The 20,853-nt window shown below is 33.9% G+C and overlaps 2 protein-coding genes across 3 annotated transcripts; both read left to right on the forward strand.

The window, feature by feature from the left end:
• Nucleotides 1-2,086: 2,086 nt before the first annotated feature.
• Nucleotides 2,087-8,473, forward strand: LOC102580936 (putative rRNA methyltransferase). The gene is made up of 11 exons (XM_006363524.2): nucleotides 2,087-2,595; nucleotides 3,301-3,348; nucleotides 3,428-3,583; nucleotides 3,685-3,731; nucleotides 4,081-4,231; nucleotides 4,327-4,388; nucleotides 4,547-4,733; nucleotides 5,563-5,652; nucleotides 6,771-6,910; nucleotides 6,997-7,114; nucleotides 7,313-8,473. The coding sequence occupies exons 1-11, from the start codon at nucleotides 2,122-2,124 to the stop codon at nucleotides 8,243-8,245; spliced, it is 2,406 nt and encodes an 801-aa protein (XP_006363586.1). The 5' UTR covers nucleotides 2,087-2,121; the 3' UTR covers nucleotides 8,246-8,473.
• Nucleotides 8,474-12,067: 3,594 nt separating this feature from the next.
• Nucleotides 12,068-19,391, forward strand: LOC102581275 (uncharacterized). Of its 2 annotated transcripts, XM_006363525.2 has the most exons (10): nucleotides 12,068-12,244; nucleotides 14,565-14,642; nucleotides 14,739-14,980; nucleotides 16,497-16,523; nucleotides 17,157-17,363; nucleotides 17,466-17,558; nucleotides 17,640-17,744; nucleotides 17,831-18,205; nucleotides 18,347-18,436; nucleotides 19,150-19,391. In XM_006363525.2, exons 2-9 carry the CDS (start codon nucleotides 14,582-14,584, stop codon nucleotides 18,434-18,436), a joined length of 1,200 nt encoding a protein of 399 aa, XP_006363587.1. In that variant the 5' UTR covers nucleotides 12,068-12,244; nucleotides 14,565-14,581; the 3' UTR covers nucleotides 19,150-19,391. The 2 variants fall into 2 exon arrangements, with proteins under 2 accessions (XP_006363587.1, XP_006363588.1); XM_006363526.2 differs by lacking the exon at nucleotides 16,497-16,523 and having other exon boundaries at nucleotides 12,069-12,244.
• Nucleotides 19,392-20,853: the final 1,462 nt, after the last annotated feature.

The raw sequence follows: 20,853 nt of genomic DNA on the forward strand, positions 1-20,853 counted from the left end.
ATACAACTATCTAGTATAAGTATACAACTAGTTATGGACAAATACATTGGCTAATACAATATGGTTTGAGGGTGGTGCTGAGATGGAAGTTGATGTTACTGGGGTTCTTTATATTGTAAAAAGTGATGCATCACAAGTCTGTTTGGCTCTAGCAATCCTCGAATATGATGATGAGATAGGAATTGTTGTAAATTATCAGAAGAAGAATACTAGGGTCATATATGACAAAAACAATCACAAGTTGGGTTTGCATAATAGACATGTAGTTTCTGAGTTTTCATCATGCATATAATACAAAGTTATGCCCTGATATTCATCCTCTCAACAGGAAGAATATGATATGTTTTTCCATTGTTGCCAAGACATCTTTATACTGTACAATACTAGTCATACTGACAAAAAGATGATGAAATTCTCTTTTGTTTGATGCATAATCGTCTTGTAAACTGGAAGAATATTGTGCATATGAGGTTAATTCACAATTTGGCATACCTTACATTTTTACAAGCATATAAAAACATGCATTATGGTAACACTGGAATGTCAACAATAAACACGCAATCACAAAATCAACAATGGACATAACATACAAAAATAGTTTCAAAATAATTTAATATCTCTTCATCGCCACAAAGTAATACTTCATCACTTCGATCTTTTCCTTGATCATCAGGGGTTTCAGACCACAAAACTCTCTTTTTGTTTGAAGAGCTCTCTTGTGCCATTCTAGCCGCAGATCCTACATTTTCGACCAACCCTTGGGTAATACACAAATCAAATGAGGAAAATTCCCCAAAATTTTGAATATTATGTGGTATACCTCTAGTAATTCTGATTGAATCATTCATTGTAGATAATCAGATGTTTTCCCCAAAATCTAAAACCCTAAAAGCAAATTTGATATTATCAAGTATTAAAATATATAAAATATCAAACAAAATTAACATATATATGAGTTTCTAAGAATCTACAAAATCTGAAAAAATTTAAAATAAAATCACAAAAAAAATCGAAAAAAATTGAAAACCATAAATATATGATGAATATTCAAACAAAAATCACATCAAAATTGGAAAATTCGACTGGAAATCCGTAAGGTATATAATAGGTGCTTTAAACATCAAATCAAAAAAATCAAAATGGATGATGGAAATTACCTTGCCAACCGAGAAATCTTCTTGAATTAATAAAGAGATTTCGTTTAACAATAAACAAAAATCCTTGAAAAAACTTGAATTTGGGGAAGAAACGTGAACTTGCAACGTGAAATGTGAGGTAAAAAATTGAAATTTGGGGAAGAAACGTGAACTTTGTTGAAAAAACTTTAATGGTATTAGTTTTTTTTTTTTTAACTTTAAACGCCTATTGGTGTATATTTTGGTCCAATGGACTCTTACCATAAATAAAATTAATTTAAAATACTAAAATCTGAATACATATTATTTTATCAAAATATTGTCATCCTGCCATTTTAAATTAATATTTTAAAGTGTTGTTACTTTGACTAATTAAATTAGTTATTATGACTTAATTGCTAATTTTCCCAAAATAATGTTTATCCTTTTATGAAAAATTTGTTACATGAATTCAAAAAAAACAAATTTCATGATTTTTAAAGAAAGTAATAAAAAAAGTTGAAGAATGAGTCTGATTTTTAAAGCAAAATTGGGGTGAAAATGATTTTCACTAGTATTTATATTTTTTTGTGTCGTGTGATAGTAGAGAGGGGATAAATAAACCCTAACCCTAGCAAGGTAACTGCCACTGACAATACCGTTAATAAAGTGTTATGTGAAAGTAGAGTAGAGTTGTGCAGTGGTAGGACCTTTTAATCAGATCGGGTCTCGGGTCTCGGGTCTTGGGTTCGAGCCATGGATATGGAGAAAATCATGTTGAGAGTGTCACCTCTCAATGGGCCCTGTAATACGCACTGGAGATTTAATCGGGCTCCAATATGAACGTCGAACACCGAATGAAAAAAAAAAAAAAAAAAAAAAGGATAAATAAACCCTAATAAGGTTAAAATTCAAACCGAAAACCCAAAAAAAAAAAAAAAAAAAAAAAAAAAAGGATAAATAAACCCTAATAAGGTTAAGGTTTACAGTGTGTCAGTGTTAAGAGATGGGGAAATTGAAAGGGAGAGATCGAAGAGACAAGTTTTACCACCTAGCAAGAGAATCGAGATACCGTTCAAGGGCTGCATTTAAGCTGATTCAATTAAATTCCAAATTCTCCTTTCTCACTTCATCTCAATCGGTTCTCGATCTTTGTGCAGCTCCCGGAGGTTGGATGCAAGTCGCTGTCAGTAAAACACCCGTCAGCAGCCTTGTTATTGGCGTTGATATTGTTCCAATCAAGCCAATTGGCGGTGCAATTGCTGTACAGGAAGATATTACTACTGCAAAATGTATATCCACCATTAAAAGAATAATTGCTGAAAAAGGTTGTAGTGGGTTTGATTTGATCCTTCATGATGGGTCTCCTAATATGGGTGGTGCTTGGGCTATGGAGGCTACTGTGCAGAGTTCTCTCGTCATTGATTCTGTTAAGCTTGCTACACAATTTTTGCTTCCTAATGGCACTTTTGTTACCAAGGTACATGTTTGATTATCATATTCATATGTATGTGTTATCAAAATCACTTTTTTATATATGTAGTATAAAATATAGTTGCTGCTTTAGTATTCACACATGCCAATAAATACAAATAGTCATAGGTCTTAATTATTTTAACAACATAGTGGATGTTACTTTATCCTTGCAACTTTTTCCCACTCTTATTTTATCTCTTCTTTTGTCTTTTTTGTTTTGTTTTATTGGGTTGGTGGGGAGTAGGAAAGCTTGTTGTCTTGTTTACTACATTCCTCTGTGTACTTAATAATATGTTATATGTGTATTGTATATGTGTTTTGGGATGGGTGGAGGTAAGCTTTATTAAACTATTTGTTTGTTTATTTTTGGGTGGGTGGAGAAATTTATGTCTAAGTTGTTACTTTACTATTCTCTGATACATACACATGTTTGTCTTTTCTTTCGAGTGGGTGGGGGAGGAGATGAACTCTATGTCATGTGGCGCCTAAGTGGCATGATGACGTGGTGGGTCATGACACTAGTTTGTAGAGTATTTGTTAGTAGGAGTATTATTTTTTTTCATTGTGTTGCCTTTCCCTCTAAGCTGTTCGTGTAGAGTTGATGTTTTCTTGTTGACCTTCCTACTGTTATTCCATTCATTTGATTGCATTGCTGCATAAAAGATGGAACAAACGTTATCTAGCGTACTGATTTTCTATATACTTTTAGGTTTTTAGATCTCAAGACTATACTGCAGTTCTTTATTGTCTAAGACAGGTATTTCCTTCCTTTCAATATCACTTTTAGGGATTATATGGATCAAATGAACTATATCACCTTTGCATTTGATTGCCAGCTTTTTGAGAAAGTTGAAGTGGAGAAACCTTTAGCAAGTCGTTCAGAATCTGCCGAAATATATCTTATTGGTTTTAAATATAAGGCCCCTGCTAAGATTGATCCTCGCCTTCTTGATATAAAGCACCTCTTTCAAGGTGGTAAAGAACCTCTCAAGGTACTGAAATTTTGCTTTTCTACCTTCTCTCTCTCTTTATCCTCTTGTTGGCACTTGCAGTATAGACCCTCAATAAAATTACCTTGTGTATGTTTGAATAGGTGGTCGATGTTCTCAGAGCGACGAAGCAGAAGAGACACCGGGATGGGTAAATCATCTATCAATAATGTTTTTTTATGCTTATGCACATTATTCACCTTTTGTCCATGCCAAAGACTTCACGTTGGCCGTTTGTGAAAACAAATGTTGTTCATGCTTTAGACCTCTTGGATGCCTTAAAAACCTATTCAGAGCTGATGAGCAGTGGTGTTGTCATCTTGTGTCAGAGGAGGACATATGATTCCTTTTATTTGGTTTCTTGTATTCTAGTTCACTTTGATCTGATGATTTGCCACGAACCTATAATCTTAACTAGTTTCTATTTGTTATCCTATTTGCATTAACATGAGTGTATTCTTCTATATCTATTTTGTATCCAACTAAAACCAATGTTGCAGGTATGAAGATGGGGAGACGGTCTTAAGGAAGGACTGTTCTGCTGCCGATTTTGTGTGGTCTGATATCAAGAGCCTTGGCTCAGTTACTTCGATAAAGTTTGATGATCCTGCTTCTTTGCCAATGAGAGATCATCCTCTGACGACAGAAGAGGTATAACTCTGATAAATGGTGTTTTTTATATTTGTCAGAAGCATCCTTTGTGGTCTTTATTTCATCTGTTGCCTTACAGTTCAATTTTGGACCAGGTTAGAACACTATGTGAGGACTTGCGTGTTCTGGGGGAGCAAGATCTCAAACATCTTTCAAAGTACGGAACAAGAAACTTCTTAGACTTTGGTGTTTGCATTTGAAAAGCATGTCGTAGACCTGTTAATGGGATCTAAACTGTTTAGGTTTTTATCTGTCAGTAAGAGAGGACATGATATCTTTCTTATCAGTTTTGTATGAATATCCTTTGACTTGTAGGTGGCGTAAGCTTATGAGGAAAGCTTTGGCTCCTTCAGAGACCATTAGTAATCCAAAAGTAGTAATTGAATGTGAGAGAGAAGAGGATGAAGATACAAGACTTGTAAAAGAAATGGAAGAGTTGAAGGAAACTGAATTGAGAAAGACGAGAAGAGAAAAAAGGGTTATAGCTAAAAGACAAGCCAAGGTTAATGGCTATGCTTTACCTTCCTCTTTCTAATTCTGTGTTGGTATCCTTTTTTCTACTCTAAGTTCATAATGCGACCCTTGAATTGTGATACTTGGTTTTAGGATAATCATAGAGAGAACAAAAAAACCGAAATGCAAATATACTTATATGTTTTGTTTGTTCTCTTGAATGAATTTGGTTTTATGGTTTCCAGTTTATCTTCTAACTGCTCCCTTAAGCATCTTTGTCAGCAATATTTCTGCCCAGTTTACCTTACTTGTCAAATCACAAACTGACAACTTTGTAGTTCAGCAGATCAGCTGTAATTTCTATTCTGATTGCCTTTTTATCACTGTCAAATTGCCTAAGAAAACTTATTCCAAGCTATTTTCAGCTAAAATACTGCTTGCGTTTTGCTTCTATTAATCAGCTATATCTTGATTAGCTATGGATTTTGTTGTATCCATTGCTGTCTATTTGGTCTCTTTTTGTTCCAATGCAAATGATTTGTCTTCCAGGGCTTCTAGTTGCTTTGCTCCCCCCTACCCATCTTCATTTTGCGTCAGGCTTCTAAATGGTTTTTCCCCCCCCCCCCCCCATCTCCCCATCTTCATTTTGATCTTAAAAAAGGAAGAAGCAGACGTGGGTCCTTTGTTGTTCTGCCTTTCTAAATCAATATTCTGTATTGGTGCTACCGCTTGAACTCTTTTGTTTCTGAATCTAATATGCATCTCTTGCGAATCTTTTGGTTCGTTGTCATGTAGATGTTGAAACTTTGATCATTGTTTGTGACTTAGTTCCTACTGCTGTTATCATTAGCTTACTTCCCGTCCTTCTTTAACTGCAGGATAAAGCACGTGAGGTGTTGGGGATGCAGTCCGATGCAACTGAAGATGGTTTTGCTGATCCGGAGCTGTTTTCTCTAACATTGATCAAGGTATGCCCACTTCACTCTGCTTAGTTTGCTACTTCATAGAAAATGCAACCCTTATCATCCACCCGTAGCAGAGACATTTGTGGTTAAAGGTTTGAAAGAGCTTAAAGGGGTGGAAAGAGGTTTATGGGAACATTTCATTATTGATGGGTGATGGGAGTAGGGTGAGTTTTTGGGGACATAGGTGGTGTGGGAACAACACATTAAGCACTCATTGTGTACTAGGGATAAGGGATAACTCATCCCGAGATTAATTTTAGGATGAGTTTATCCCATGTTTGGTTGGAATATAGTCGAGGGATAACTTATCCTGGGATTAGTTATCCCGGGATTGTTGTCTTATTTTTATCCCACATTGAGACAATCCTGGGATGACTTATCCCAGGATAACTTGTTCTCCAACCAAATGAGCCCTAAGAATGACATGTCCGAACATGTATATAATTTCATACCAAAGGGAGATGCTAGTCCAGTGGTCGATTGTGGAGTTTACAAGGGGAGATGTGCAGTGGGACTTGCGGTTTAGGAACCTTTAAGACTCTGGGGATAATGTGGATCACCTCCTTTTTACATTGTGGGATAGCGTTCTACTTTTGAGAAATTCTGAGGTGGTTTGTACTTGGGAGGGTGATGTCGGGACTATGAAGGAAACTATGTTTAGTTGAGTTTTCTCTAAAAATGGAGCAGGGCTTGATATGTTGGTGTGCTAGCACTCATGTAGGTTGTTTGGAGAGGGAGTAATATGAGAGGTTTTTACAGAGTAGAGAAAGATCTTGAGGTGTAGCATTTTTTACATTGTTTTGTTTTGGTGCACCCATGAGGTTCTATAATATTGCATGTTTTTTTTGTATAAAACCATTTTTTTGATAAGGTTTCTGTCTTCTTGTGTACTTCTTTTACGGGCATATTTTTTTGCCCTTCTTTTAGTGAAATTTATTACTTAATGAAAAACAGAACAATAAATTGTTTTTAATGTATTATATCCAAAATGGAGGATAGACCTGCTTTTACATGTTAGCCTATTTCGTTTAGTGGTCTTAACATGAATTAAATCATCATTTACTTTGTCTTTTTAAATTCTACTTTGCTGTTAAGCTGAGTATCTGGGCCATATATTTCAGAGCAAGAGAGATGTAGTAGTTGTTGATGACAATGAATGTGATGATGGAACTGCTGAAGTAAATAGCGAAGATGACGGAAGTGACCTGGAAGCCCCAGAGAATGCATCTACCGATATGGACTCCGAAGAAGAGCGCATAAGGTAACCAGACAGTTTAGTGGATCTGTATCAAAAAACTATTATTTGACTTTTTACTACTATTGGAACTGGTTCATTTAAAATTTCAGACGTGACGACGAAATAGAGAGGTTGCTTGAGGACCACAACAAAAGGTGTATGGCTCGAGGGGAAAGAAAATCAAAACGATCCAGAATTTCCTACTTGGGTGATTGTAAACTCTTGGAGGTATAGTAATTTTTAACTCTGTGTACAGTCTGGAATGAAAATATATTCATTGATGGGTCAAAATTTGGGCAAAAAACCGAATCAGCCGAACTAATGGTTGGATTTAGCTCAAAATTGACCCGTAAGAACTAGATGTGATGTATCCTTCTTTCACTCTTTCTCTATCTCTATAACTGAGACTGTTTAGTCTATGTTCAGCTTGGTGACGAAGATGGTATGACTCATTCTGCTCAAGACTCTGACAGTGATATGGGAGAGGATCAAGTGAATCCTCTAATCATACCTCTAGAAACCGCTCCATCTGAAGAGGAGGTTGCAAAAACGTGGTTTACTCAAGATGTTTTTGTTGAGCCAGAAGAGCAAGACATGTTGGACAAGTATAACAGCGAAGATGAAATGCTAATAAACCTAGTAGGAGAAATGGCCCCAATATCTAAGACACAGACAACTAGCGAATTGCTTGCTCCAATCCTGACAAAGAAAAGAATGGATGGTTTGCTCCAAGTCCCATCATCTGAGACACCAAACGATTTTGTGATTGTTCCTGTACCACCTACAGATTCAAGTGATTCGTCATCTGATGAATCAGGTGATGATATCGACAGAAAGGCTGAAATATTGTCTGTAGCAAAGAAATTGATTTTGAAAAGGCAGAGAGAGTCAAATATGGATGATGGTTACAATAAGTATATGTTTGACGATGAGGGGTTGCCATATTGGTTTGTTGAGGAGGAGAAGAGGCATCGACAGCTGATAATGCCTGTGACGAAAGAGGAGATTGCTGCAATAAGAGCTCAGTTTAAAGAAATCAATGCATGTCCTGCAAAGAAGGTAGCAGAAGCCAAAGCACGAAAGAAAAGGGCTGCTCAGAGAAAGCTGGACAAGATTCGAAAGAAAGCTAACTCGATATCAGACCAAGCAGATGTATCTGATCGCTCAAAGAGTAGAATGATTGAACAGCTATACAAGAAGGCAACACCTAAAAGACCAGAAATGGAATACGTAGTGGCAAAGAAGGGCGTTCAAGTGAAGGTTGGCAGGGGGAAAGTTCTTGTTGATCGACGAATGAAGAAAGATGCAAAAAGGCATGGAACGAGCAAGCAACGCCTGAAGAAGGGAAGACAAAATTGAAAACCTTCAGCAACAGGCAAGAATGGGAACTCTTTTGATATAAAACAAAACTTGTATTTTAGGGAACCTTACCGGACATAAGTTAATTAGTTATTTTATGCAAAGCCAACTTTGACTTAAATGCCCAAGTGTATGGTTTATAAATGTGTGTGTTATTCTGTAATAACATTCACATGAAAGTGTCAAACATATAGTGCATAGTTGCTAAAAGAAAATAATTTTATTGTTTGGTTTATCTACAATGAGGATATCATAGAATAGGTCCCCTCCAATTTGCTGGTCTTTGGGTAACTTGATAACAAAGATCTATTTACTTTTCTTCTTGATTATATATGTAATGCATATGTTTAATAATTGGTAAATTAATAATCTCTTTAAGATCATATTTTCCTCCGTTCTCGACTTGGCCAATGAAAAAAATCACTCATTTTGATAAGATAATAAGATATAATATATTTTCAAAAGACCCCTATATAAATATATGGTTCGATTAATATTATAAATTAGTAATTCTTTAAAAGTACAATATATCTAAGACAATTTAGTGAAAATATGATTATGTTGTGTTTTGTTAAACTTTAAATCTAGTCGAAATTCTTCTCAAACTTTTCTTATTGCATCCAAAAGTTTTGGTGTTGTCTTTTCAAACTGCACCATAAAATTGTGAAGAGTTCTAGATGCGATAAGTGTTTCCTTACGCATAACTGGTTCCAAAGATATTGCATCATCTTCAAGTTCATCATCAAATTTATTTATTTTCGACGGTATCCACAATTTCTTCTAAGCTTTGAACCTCTGAATATGTATCATTTTCACCTTGGTAATCCAATAGGTTTTATTGACGTCCATTTTATTGCGGTAATCGAGACCATTAATCATGACCTCAAGTTCATGAATGACGTTTTCACATGTGAGTTTATTCAAATTCTCTGAGATTTCATCTTTTGAACAAATTTTGCAGCATCTAAAACAATTTGCTATTGTCTCTTGAACATTTGTCATCCAAACTGGAATTGCAAAATTGATAGCATCCAAAATATTAATCTTTTCTAGATCAGTTTTTCCCACTTCATAGCCTTCAAATATCATACGATAAAATTTGTTGCGATAATACATCTTGAAAGCTCTTATTATTCCAACATCACAAGGTTGAATCTCAAAACACCCTTTAAATAATAAATATTAATTTATCAATTAAATAATAAAGAAATTAAAAAATCTTAGTCCTTTCTTCCTCGTCCCAAAACTCCGAAAATAATTTTTATACGTAATTTATTTTATAGACAAATTGATCGAATATGTGTATTTAGTATTTAGATAATCAAAATCGAATAGTAGACTCCAATACATCCCAAGACGCAGTTAACCAAATACTACAATACTATTTTGAGAAACTAAAGAAAAAAAAGTAATAGAGGAAGTCACAACAGTCTCTGAACATAAGAGCTTATCTCAATCACAACAACTTCCAAATGATAATGCAATAGCCAAAACCTACCATCTACACATTTTGAGCATATATTGCTTTAGGACAGGATCATTTGCCTAGTTGTTTAACTTTATACAAGCTTAATTTGTCTACTTGTGCACACCAGAGTTAAAGGACATAGATGTTAACCAAAGTCAAGTTAAAAGACATATTTATGTAAGGCAAAATACATATATTGGACCCTAAACTTGGCTTCAAATTTTAACTTTGACCTTCAACTTTCATAGTGCACAAATAGGCACTTTAACTTGTATAAAATAGAACAAATAGACACACATGTCCTACATGGCATCCTACATGTCATTTTTTGTCCTACGTGGTGTCCTACGTGTATTGTGCCATGTAGGACTCGTGTGTTTACTTGTTCTACTTTATACAAGTTAAAGTGCCTATTTGTGCACTATGAAAGTTGGAGGTCAAAGTTAAAATTTGAAGCCAAGTTTAGGGTCCAATATATGTATTTTGCCTTACATAAATATGTCTTTTAACTTGACTTTGGTTAACATCTATGTCCTTTAACTCTGGTGTGCACAAGTAGACAAATTAAGCTTGTATAAAGTTAAACAACTAGGCAAATGATCCTGTCCTAAAGCAATATATGCTCAAAATGTGTAGATGGTAGGTTTTGGCTATTGCATTATCATTTGGAAGTTGTTGTGATTGAGATAAGCTCTTATGTTCAGAGACTGTTGTGACTTCCTCTATTGAAAAAATTTAAAGAAATGATTAATTTTTTTAGGCCAAGTTTAGGGTCCAATATATGTATTATGCCAATATTGCCTTTATGTAATGGTGATTGGTGATAGTTCAAGCAATAAAACATAAAGACATAATACATAAATATACCCTTTAACTTGACCTTAACAGACATATATCTATTGCCTTCCAACTTTGGGTGTGCACAAGTAGACATTTAAACTTGTATAAAATTGAACAAATAGACACAAATATCCTACATGATATAATACACGTAGGATGCCATGTAGGACACAAATTGCCACGTAGGATGCCATGTAGGATGGACGTGTGTCTACTTATTCAATTCTATACAAGTTTAAGTGTCTACTTGTGCACACAAAAAATTAGAAGACATATGCCCTAGATGAGACCATGTTAAAGGACACATTTATGTATTTTGCCAAACACCAACACATGACAATTCAGATAAAAAACTAAAAAAATATGGATACTTGAGGTATTTTGAATATAAACAAATGGCCAGAGGCATATCTAGAGGGGTTCCGTGGGTTCACATGAACCCATGCTCCCCTCTCTAGATTATAAATAGTAGTGTTATATTTTTAAAAAAATATTTAGCTATAGAGGTGTGAACCGACGTTAAAGGTAACATATAATAATACGATGATGATTGGGTGCACCTCTGTAAGCGAAGATAAAAATTTAAATCTTATATATATCTTATTTTTGTTATAACACCCCTCAAAGTGGTTATCGATAACATTTTTGGTGTTTCAATCAATTTTTCTTTTATTTGCTTGCTTTAATCTTTCAAAATTTTCAAGTGTGTAACATTGAAATTTCCTAAAAAAAAATTAGCACGGTAAATTTTTTATATAATTAAATCAAATGTGTATATTATAATTTAAAACTAGTACTCTCACTGTCCCTAATTACTTGTCCAGTTTTCCTTTTTTAGTTGTCCCTAATTACTTGTCCATTTTGACAAATAAAAAAAAGACAATTTTTTTTACAAATTATATCCTCAATTAATTATTTTGAAAAAGGTAGAAATTCTTAAAAATCTTAAGTTTGTAATTCATTCACTTCATAATTAATAGGGAAAAATGTCTGAAATATATCCAAACTTTGACCGAAATTGTTGTAACAATACCGAACTTTGGAAAGGACCTTTTACCCCCTGCACTATTTAATAGTGTATTTTAAAGGTATATATATGCCCACGTAGACATCATAAAAATTGCATCATTATAAATAGTAATGTATCCACGTGAGCACATATATACCTTTAAAATACACTATTAATTAGTGCAGGAGTAAAATGTTCTCCATAAAGTTTGGTATCGTAACAACAATTTCGGTTAAAGTTAGAATATTTTTCAGACTATTTTCCCTAATTAATAATAGAAGTAAAATAGTAAACTCATTAAGTCAATTATTGTTTTCTTAATAGATGTGTCAATTCAAAAGAGACAAATAAGTAGGGACAGAGCAAATATATGTTGGACCTATAAATTTTAAAATTTAATGAATCAGTGTTAACAACGGGTCAAACCAATCAAATTTATAGTTAGATGTATCTTTTCATAATAGTGCACTTTCCCTTCCGAAATTCACCTCTACAAATGGCAACAACTCCTTGGCAACAACCATAATATTACTCATTACCTAATTTTTACCAAATGACAACAACTTGATTGATTGAGTTGTTGCTATCGAAATATTTGGAATTTCTCTTTTCATTGTTCCACTGATCTCTACTCTCATTTTCTTCTGCTCGATTGCTTCTGCCGTGTATTGCCCAAATTCCGGTGAGTTATCACTTATGATTTAGTCTCCTTGCTATGATTTGGCTATCGTTTTAATTTGTTGATCCATAAATGAGTCTGTTAAGTTCCTTTTTTCTTTGATTCAAGCTCAGGAAAAGGGTTAATTTTGTTTTGGGTTTTAAGGTATTTGAATCTGGGTTTCGTACAACTAGTTTTTTGAGAGAAATTGTTGTCAGTCTTCATGAATTCATTAGTACATTTTGCATCAGAAAATAATACTTTGAAAACAGAACAATTTTCCCTGTACTAAATTTCATGAAATCACTGGTGAATGAAAATTTGGAGGGTGAACCCGTAAATTTGGGGTAGGGGATTACAATATGGGGAATCGAACCTCAGCAACAAGGTGGGAGTTTAGGTGACCAATTAACTGAGCTATTAAGATTCCCCCTAATTGCTGGTATAAGTTTAATTATCAAGGTTCAATCAGATGTTGGGACGTAGAAATCACTGATGCTTCTACTGCTTAAAATGTTTTTGTAATGTATTGGCTTCAATATTTGTTTTTTCTTTACACCTTGTTTTTTTTTTCCTTTTTTGTAAATATTACTAGAATTTGAAAAGAAATAAGCCAATTGGGAACCATTGATTGACATAAAAGTTTTGATGAAATCTCCTTTGGTTTTGATTTCTTATTTTAAAAACGGATGGATTGAGAATCTTGATTGTCTTGAGAATTGTTTTTTAAGAAGTGATTGCTTTGAGAATCTTACAGCTTGTTTGGATAGTTGTTACCTATTGTACCGTATTGTGTTGTTAGTTTAATTGAAACGAAGGTTCTGAAATCAGAAGGTGTTCATTTTTCTGTACAATCAGTCTTACTTGTTCAAGGGAAACATAGGGCACGGATGATAAAATTTGATAAGAAATAAAACCAAAGAACCAGATTCAACAGTTCTAAGACTTGTTCTTATAGGTTAAATCTTTAAAAGTAAAGGCCAATGTTATTAAGAATCTTATGTGCCCTAAAGATACATATGGCTGTACGAATTTATTCTCTACAATATCGAATTGAGTATAATTTCAACGAACCGAGTTTGAGAGCCAGTCATAGAACTAAAATGTCAACCTAAACACCTACTAGGTGGAAATCCTGACTGCAGGAGCAGAGCATTGGGTTTTGGAGCAGTTCAGTTAATCAGTTATAATATGAAAGAAACTATAATCCAAGTGAAGCCCAACACAGATACAAATCTTTGTACTGTTTAATAATCCAAAATAGTAATTCAGGAAAGTTAGCTACTGATAACTGGATAGATCAATGTAGTAGTCCTGCTTTCATTTACTGGTACGAGTGACTGTTTGTAACAAAGGGGAATCGGATTGACATGGAACACGGTAATCACATTCATTGATAGAGGAGTTCATCATAGAATAAAAACAAAAGAAAGAAAGGAGGGAGGTTCCAGAGTTGGTCTTAAAAGCAACTAAGAAAATGAAGAGACAACTTCATAGCATAACCCTAACAAAATATATCTTCTTCTATATGTAGGCATCCTCACAAAGTGCACCTACCCTCCCCAAACCTCACTTGTGGGATTACATTGCATATGTTGTTGTTGTAGTAATAGTTGAGCAGTAAATCCATTATATTATTCTAAAGTAGATGTTACAACAGGGGTGAATATGGATTCGTATGTGTAGATGTTACAAAAGGGGTGAATATGGATTCGTATGTGTAGATGTAAATGACCCCATTACTCTAATGATCCATCCATTCTAGGCTAGCAAGCAGACAATGTATTATGTTAAACATGGCCAAAATGAGAAATGACATGCGATGTTATGGGTAAGACCATGAAATTTGTATGATCTTCTCAAACAAAAATATGAAAACCGCATCAACTGATTGACTAAGTAAGGGGAGAAACAATTCCTCAAGTAGAGTCGATGATGTCATCAGAATACAGAGAGAAGATATTTATGGAGTGAGTGTTGAAACACCTCTCAATAAGAAGTAGACTTAGAAGTTGTAATGAGTCTGATCTTGAAAATGTGGATGACTTCAATGATTCTGCAACAGATGAAAATACTGTTGAGTATGATGAAAACGAGGATGATGGTTGGTTGTGATTTTTCAACTAGTCTTAAGCCCAATTTTGCTATTTTTATTGCTTTCTTCATTGGAGTTCCGTTTTCCATCACCTTGCTGAAATGATTAATTTCTATTTTCTACGTTTCCATTTATATCTTCATTTTCTTGCTTTGTAACTTTATTTGTTTATCCCAATTTCTGAGCATCATTTTTATTTGTTAATTTCTATTTTCTGCCTGTAATGTAATTTTTTTAAATATGTTGCAGGCTTGCAGCTCATCATTATGACAAATGTGCATACTAATAATGCTGGAACTGCCGATGTAATTGCAACCCCACCACCAGGTAAGTTGATTCATTCATTAAACCATTCCCTTCAAAGTTTCTAGCTTGTATATCTTTTTTTTATATACACTTAAATATTTTCGTATATTGCTAAAGGGCAAAAAAGAAAGGGAAGGGGGAAGACAACGGGACTTTCAATCCAAAAGAAACTCAAGGAAAGTGTCAATGGAAAGTTGAAGGTAATTATCCCACCAGATCGAATGGTAGCAGTAGGTCCTGGAGCTAAAGATTTTGTTACTGAGCTCTCAGTGACAGTTCTCCATAATGCTAGGCATGATGTCAAGAATTGGAAGGGAGTTGCTGATCTTGCAAAAGATAGGATTGTTGCTCATATGCTGGTAATTCGCTTTCTTTCGATTAAATTTAAAAAACCTTTTGGTCCTTGAATGAATAAAAATATAAAATTCAATCAAAACACTTGGTAAACCGAAATAGAGAACACCTCCCTTGACACAAGAGAATGAAAATGAGACTAAAAAACCATAGGATACTCAGATCATCAAAGCAACATACATTTCAGAATCTTGAATTCCCGGTGCAGATTTCAACTTCTTGATTTGGATTTAGTTGGTTAATTTTCTTGTTTCTTTGCTTTTACAGTAGCGTGCATGAAGTCGATTTTGTTCTAAATGTTTCTCTTTTTTTCTTCCTACTCTCCCCTTGCCACTGCCTCCACCACCCTATGTTCTTTCCCAGCCACCATCTTCACCATTATATGTACCCATTCTCTTCATCTTCTATTTTCCCAGCACCATCTCCACTACAAGATAAAAGTTATGTTGCAGATAATGTTGAAGCACAAGATAGGTTAATGAAAAACCATCTTCAATCTATAAACTATCTATAGTCAAAATTCCAAAGAACTGGAGTTTTTTTAACCTTGTTGATTTTTTTTTGACTTGTTAAACGTGAGGTTTAGCTCTTATATGTTTCTTCATCTTCTTAATTCTATTAGATGGTTGTCTCTTCTTCATCTTGAAGTTGGATAGTTCTCTGATAGTTATTACTCCGTCCGTTCAACAATAGTTGTCCACTATACTATTTTGGGATGTCCAACAATCCTCGTTCACTTTATGAAATCAATGGATAATTTTACACTTAGTTCCTAATTTACCCTTATCATTAATTATAGTCATTTCCTTATTATGTTTTTCAAGACATTGTATTTATTATATTCAAAGGGTGATATAGTAAAATTACCCTTCCGTTTATAGTTTCTTAAGAAGTATACAAAGTCAATAGTGGACAAATATTGTTGGACAAAGGGAGTACTTTTTGTGCCCTTCATTTTCAAATTTTGGAATATCATTCCTCGTTGAACTCAGTCTATCCAAATAAGCTACCGTCTATTTTATTTTGGGCTCAAAAACCTTTTTTCAGACTCAAATTTCAAAATTCATATGGTATGCTTTGATTAGTTAGTTTTTTCCACATCAACGTGAAATAATACAGCATATCCAAGTTCTATTTTGCTCCAGTTCGCTGATGTCATTTATATTGTTCCATGCCATTTTGGATTAGCATGCACGTCAACTTAAGTTAGTGTAGTAATGTTATCATCAGGTAGTTTTCTGTGCACAGTACTGATTATAATAATCTTTATGAGATTGGATTTTCTCTTGGTATTGATTGCATCTAAATCCGTTGCATCTTTAAAAGATCCATCCTAGAAACAGAGCTATCAGATTTCTGGAAGCAATTATTTACCGGTATTGTAAACCGAAATGATTGCTGATTACTGATTAGGCAACCACTCACAAACTTGATCTCTTCTTCTTCTTTTTTTCCATTTCTTGATTGGTACTAGCTAACTATATTGAACGTCGAATCTGCTTGGTTAATGAAATCCAACAGGTTCATCGCTCAACCAACTCGTGGCAGGTATGCTCTTATGGTTTCTGCGGACTAGTGGTACTGAATACATAATTTCAGAACAATACTTTCCTTAAGCAGTCCGGATGAGTAAAGTACGTTTTGTTTCTCATATCGACAATGAACTTCATATCCATTTTCCAGCAACAGAGGATCATTAATGCAATTCATCAAACAATTGTTATATCTTTGTCCAAACAAAGTATTCTTTCATGTCACATTTTTAATTTGTTCAAAAATATCCGATGCAAATTTACTTCAGAGAACTCAGAACTGAAAAATGAAGAAAGGTTTGCAGATCAGGTAATGGTGGCAATAAGGAACAACTTAAGTCAGAATTGAAAGCATACTCATAGGAGAGTCTGTTTGATCCACTTTCAAAGCTCGTGAACCATACACAGTTCTGTTCGAAAATGTGTTAGCAGAATATCTATAAAGTTTTTGTTTCAATACACAGTGAGTTCAGAATTATGGTTTTAGATTGGGAACTAAATTATACATCAGACAAGGATTAAAGTATACAAAAATGTATACTGATAAACTAACTTTAGAGCATTCGACTCTCAAGCATCGCTCAGTTTATTGACAGACAATCAAAGTTCTATTTTAATTAAGCTCACTTAAATTTTATTTTGAGTGCAGGATACCTTCCAGCTTCCGGACATACAACATAATCGGGATACTATCCTTCAAACAGCTAAAAATTTATATCGATATCGCCGTAGTAGGCTACATGATCATTTCAAGAAATTTGCTACAAAAGAGGTAAGGTTGCAAAACATGCCATCACAGGTTAGTGAAGCTGAATGGAAATTCTTGGTGGAATATTTCAACTCTGACGATTTTAAGGTAATTCAGTTGTACAATGGATTTAACTTTATAATATTGTTTTGTTTTCTTTTTCTACTTCTTATAATTAAAATTGAATTCATGGACTCAAAATCAATGCAGAAAATGAGTGAAAGAAATAAAAGTAACAAGGCAAAACAAGAGGTGAATCATATTTGCGGCAGAAAATCCTTCCAAGCAATATCATTTGAAGCGGTGAGATATGTCTTTCTTTATTTTATTTTATGGATTTTGATTTTTCTTTTATCAATAACTTAATTTGATTTGTTTTGGTAGAGGGACACAAACACCGGAAAAGAGCCAAACTCTCAGAAATTTTGGGAAATGACTCACGTGAACTCAAACGGGCATTGGGTTAATGATGCTTCTGCTGAAGTGAATGTACATAGAAAAATCTTATCTTTATTCCTAGAATGAGTCTGTCTAAATAAATCTTGAAAGTTAAAACTTGTATAACTTGCTTGTAGGATAAGGTGAAAGAAGTTGTTGCTGAACAAATTCAAGAAATTGAAGAGGGTACCGATGTGGACCTTATTGCTAATGCTGCATTTATGCAAATTATGAGAGAAAAAGCAGGGTATGTTCGTGGTCAAGGATCGGGAGTTAAGCCAGCGAGTTGGAGATCCAGAGATGAAACTCAAGAGCAACTGGAAGCACAACAAAAGGAGATAGAAGAAGAACGGTGTAAACGAGAGAGTTTAGAAAGCAAGCTTATGGAAGTAAAAAATCAGCTTGAGGAGGAGCGGAGAAGTCGAGAAGTCATGGAAACTCGTTTAGTGCGTGAGCAAAAATTGTTAAAAGAGGGCGTAATGGCATTAGTATCCCATATGCAAAGTTCCATGGTATTTATTTAGTATAAACTGCTAAACTAGTAAATGCTACATTACTACTATAGTCACTCTCACTATCTCTGCTTCTTCCTCGTTCTCATATCCTTCCTTTATACCACAAACTAAATTCTTTAGTTGTACCATGTTTAACAGAATGGACTTCCTGCTGCAATTTTCAACATCATTAATAATTCAACAGGTTCAGACGAGGCAAGTCCTACAAGTCTTATGGATAAAAACTAGGTAAGTAAACTTTATCTAACTCGTGTAAAATTATCTTTCTTGGTTGTAAGCAAGAATGAGTCTTTTAATTGCTTGATTAAGTCTTGGTACGTTCAGTAGCAAAGTTTCAAGTCATTGTTATTTTGTAGTTCTGGAAGTCATTGTTATTTTGTAGTCGTATATCTGGAAGTCATTCTTATCTTGGTTGTATGCGTAAATGTTCGTCTAACAAGTTGAGCCTGCCCTCAAAGATACGGGACAATTTTGGCTGAAAACTCGTATTTGGACAGCCCAAGCATACCCTAAATTGTAAACTAGATACTATTATTTAGAGTACTTAATTAGATTTAAGACAAACGGAGAATTGATACATTCTCCACTGGGAGTTTTTTTTCTTTTCTTTTGAGTAAAGTTCTCTACTAGGAGTATCTCGTGTGGTATTTGGTGCAGCTTTGTGTGAGCAAATATTTAACTTTTTGAGGAAGTTTTTAATGTTTTCTGTTTCCAAATACTTTTCTTGGTTTGATACTTTTACAACTTTTTTTGCAATTTTATTGTTAGCTGAATTTTCTGCCCCATCCATTCTATAGAATGTGAACTTCTAGTGATGCGATTAGTTGCAAAAACCAGTAATATTATGTGGTTCCGACCCTCTTTTGCTCTTTAAATATGTACTTCGTTTACTTTATAACTTACTTTTTCGAAATATAATTATATTTATCTTTTATTTGTAGGATGAACATTCATAAATCAACATTGCTGACAATATGGTTCATGTAATGCACAAGCTATTGCAAGAAGATTCTTTTAGACTACTCTTGTAATTAGAATGTAATGCCTTGCTTATATCTTTTGTTCTTTATGTAAGTAAAAGTATATATTTAGGAGTATTTAGTTTTTGGAAGTAACTAAATTTCTGGTGCATGCATCAGTTTTATGGATTGCATCTTTGCAAATATATATTCTTTTTACTAAAGGTGTATAAAAAATAACTAATTTATGCCAATAAAAATTAGGGCATAATACATAAATATGTGGTATGCCCTTTAACTTGACCTTAACTTATATTGAAGCCCTTTCATGTCCACCCATGAGAAAATAAGAGCTCGTCAAACTATCATCTTCATTTCCGAGGTCAATCAATCGGTAGTCCTCCAATTTCCTCACGAATGCTTAAAGAAATAGCTTATGCCACTCATATTGTCCTGGATTGACAAATTAAGAGACACTTGGATATGAGTTTCTTGTGTAAACCTTTTGTGTTGATAATTGGCTTCTCGACAATCAGTGGACTTTAAAATGATCAAATTGATCCCTATTACATGGGGGTTGGACTATTTTAGTCCTTCATACATATTACGTAACATAAATTTTTAATGCACAGAAAAATGATTATTTTGTCCTTCATTTATACTACCTTCAAAGGTAGCTCTTGTACCAAAAATCAATTTTTGTTTCAACTTTCAAAATCCACCTATATAGCAGTACTGTCTAAAGCAAATAGATAAATAAAAAACAATAAATCCTTTTCATTCATTGCATTGCTTTTCAGAATCTCACTCTAGATGAATATTTTTCTTTTTTTTTTCTTTTCCAATAAGTGGGTTTCACTAAGGCTACAGAATAGCACATTGTTGTAACTAATCATCAAGACATCATCTCATATCTCATGTCTCATATCTATCTTCTATATTACCTTAAAAGCATGAACTCCTACCTTGAATGTTAAATTACTATAATATCCCTAACTTAGATTGTGACTTTTTCGATGAGTTGTGACTTTTTTGATAAGTTGTGACTTTTTTCAAATGGTTGTGATTTTTCGATGAATTGTGACTTTTCCAAAGAGTTGTGACTTTTTCAAAGGGTTGTGACTTCTCCAAAGAGCTGTGATTTTTTCAATAAGTTATGATTTTTCCAAAGGGTTGTGACTTCTTGAAAAGATCATGACTTTTCAGATAAGACACAAAAAACACTTGTTCATACTACCCTTTGTTGACTATAAATAAAAGGGTTTCCTCTCATCCAAAGGGTTGTGACTTCTTGGAAAGGTCATGAATTTTCATATAAGACACAAAAAACACTTGTTGATACTTCCTTTTGTGACTATAAATAGAGGGGTTTCCTCTCATTTTTCAACCACAATCTTTTTAATCTTCTACTCTTCTTCTTCTTGCATTTTTAAAAAATTCGTGTTATTTATTGTCGTTGAGTGACTTCGAAGTTTAGCGGAATATGAGGTATCACTATTCTGATGAAGTAAATTGTCCTATCCTAAGAGAGTATATTTTTTAACCTCGAGTACTTGAGGAAAATAATTCTGACGATATAATAATTATTTTTTCTCTTATTATATATATTAGTATATAATGTTCCAATATATGAAGTTAACATGATGTAGTCTAGATTCATTTGTTTTTGTTAACAATTTCTCTTGT

This window comes from Solanum tuberosum, unplaced genomic scaffold (genome assembly GCF_000226075.1).
Source record: "Solanum tuberosum cultivar DM 1-3 516 R44 unplaced genomic scaffold, SolTub_3.0 scf00430, whole genome shotgun sequence".
NCBI lineage: Eukaryota > Viridiplantae > Streptophyta > Magnoliopsida > Solanales > Solanaceae > Solanum > Solanum tuberosum.

Bases quoted from the DNA above. Each gene is read 5' to 3' on its own strand.
- LOC102580936 (XM_006363524.2), top strand. From the start codon at position 2,122: ATGGGGAAATTGAAAGGGAGAGATCGAAGAGACAAGTTTTACCACCTA. The intron at 4,232-4,326 runs GTATAACTCTGA...ATTTTGGACCAG, and splicing joins ATCCTCTGACGACAGAAGAG to GTTAGAACACTATGTGAGGA. The intron at 4,389-4,546 runs GTACGGAACAAG...TTTGACTTGTAG, and splicing joins GATCTCAAACATCTTTCAAA to GTGGCGTAAGCTTATGAGGA.
- LOC102581275 (XM_006363525.2), top strand. From the start codon at position 14,582: ATGACAAATGTGCATACTAATAATGCTGGAACTGCCGATGTAATTGCA. The intron at 16,524-17,156 runs GTATGCTCTTAT...TTTTGAGTGCAG, and splicing joins GCTCAACCAACTCGTGGCAG to GATACCTTCCAGCTTCCGGA. The intron at 17,745-17,830 runs GTACATAGAAAA...ACTTGCTTGTAG, and splicing joins ATGCTTCTGCTGAAGTGAAT to GATAAGGTGAAAGAAGTTGT.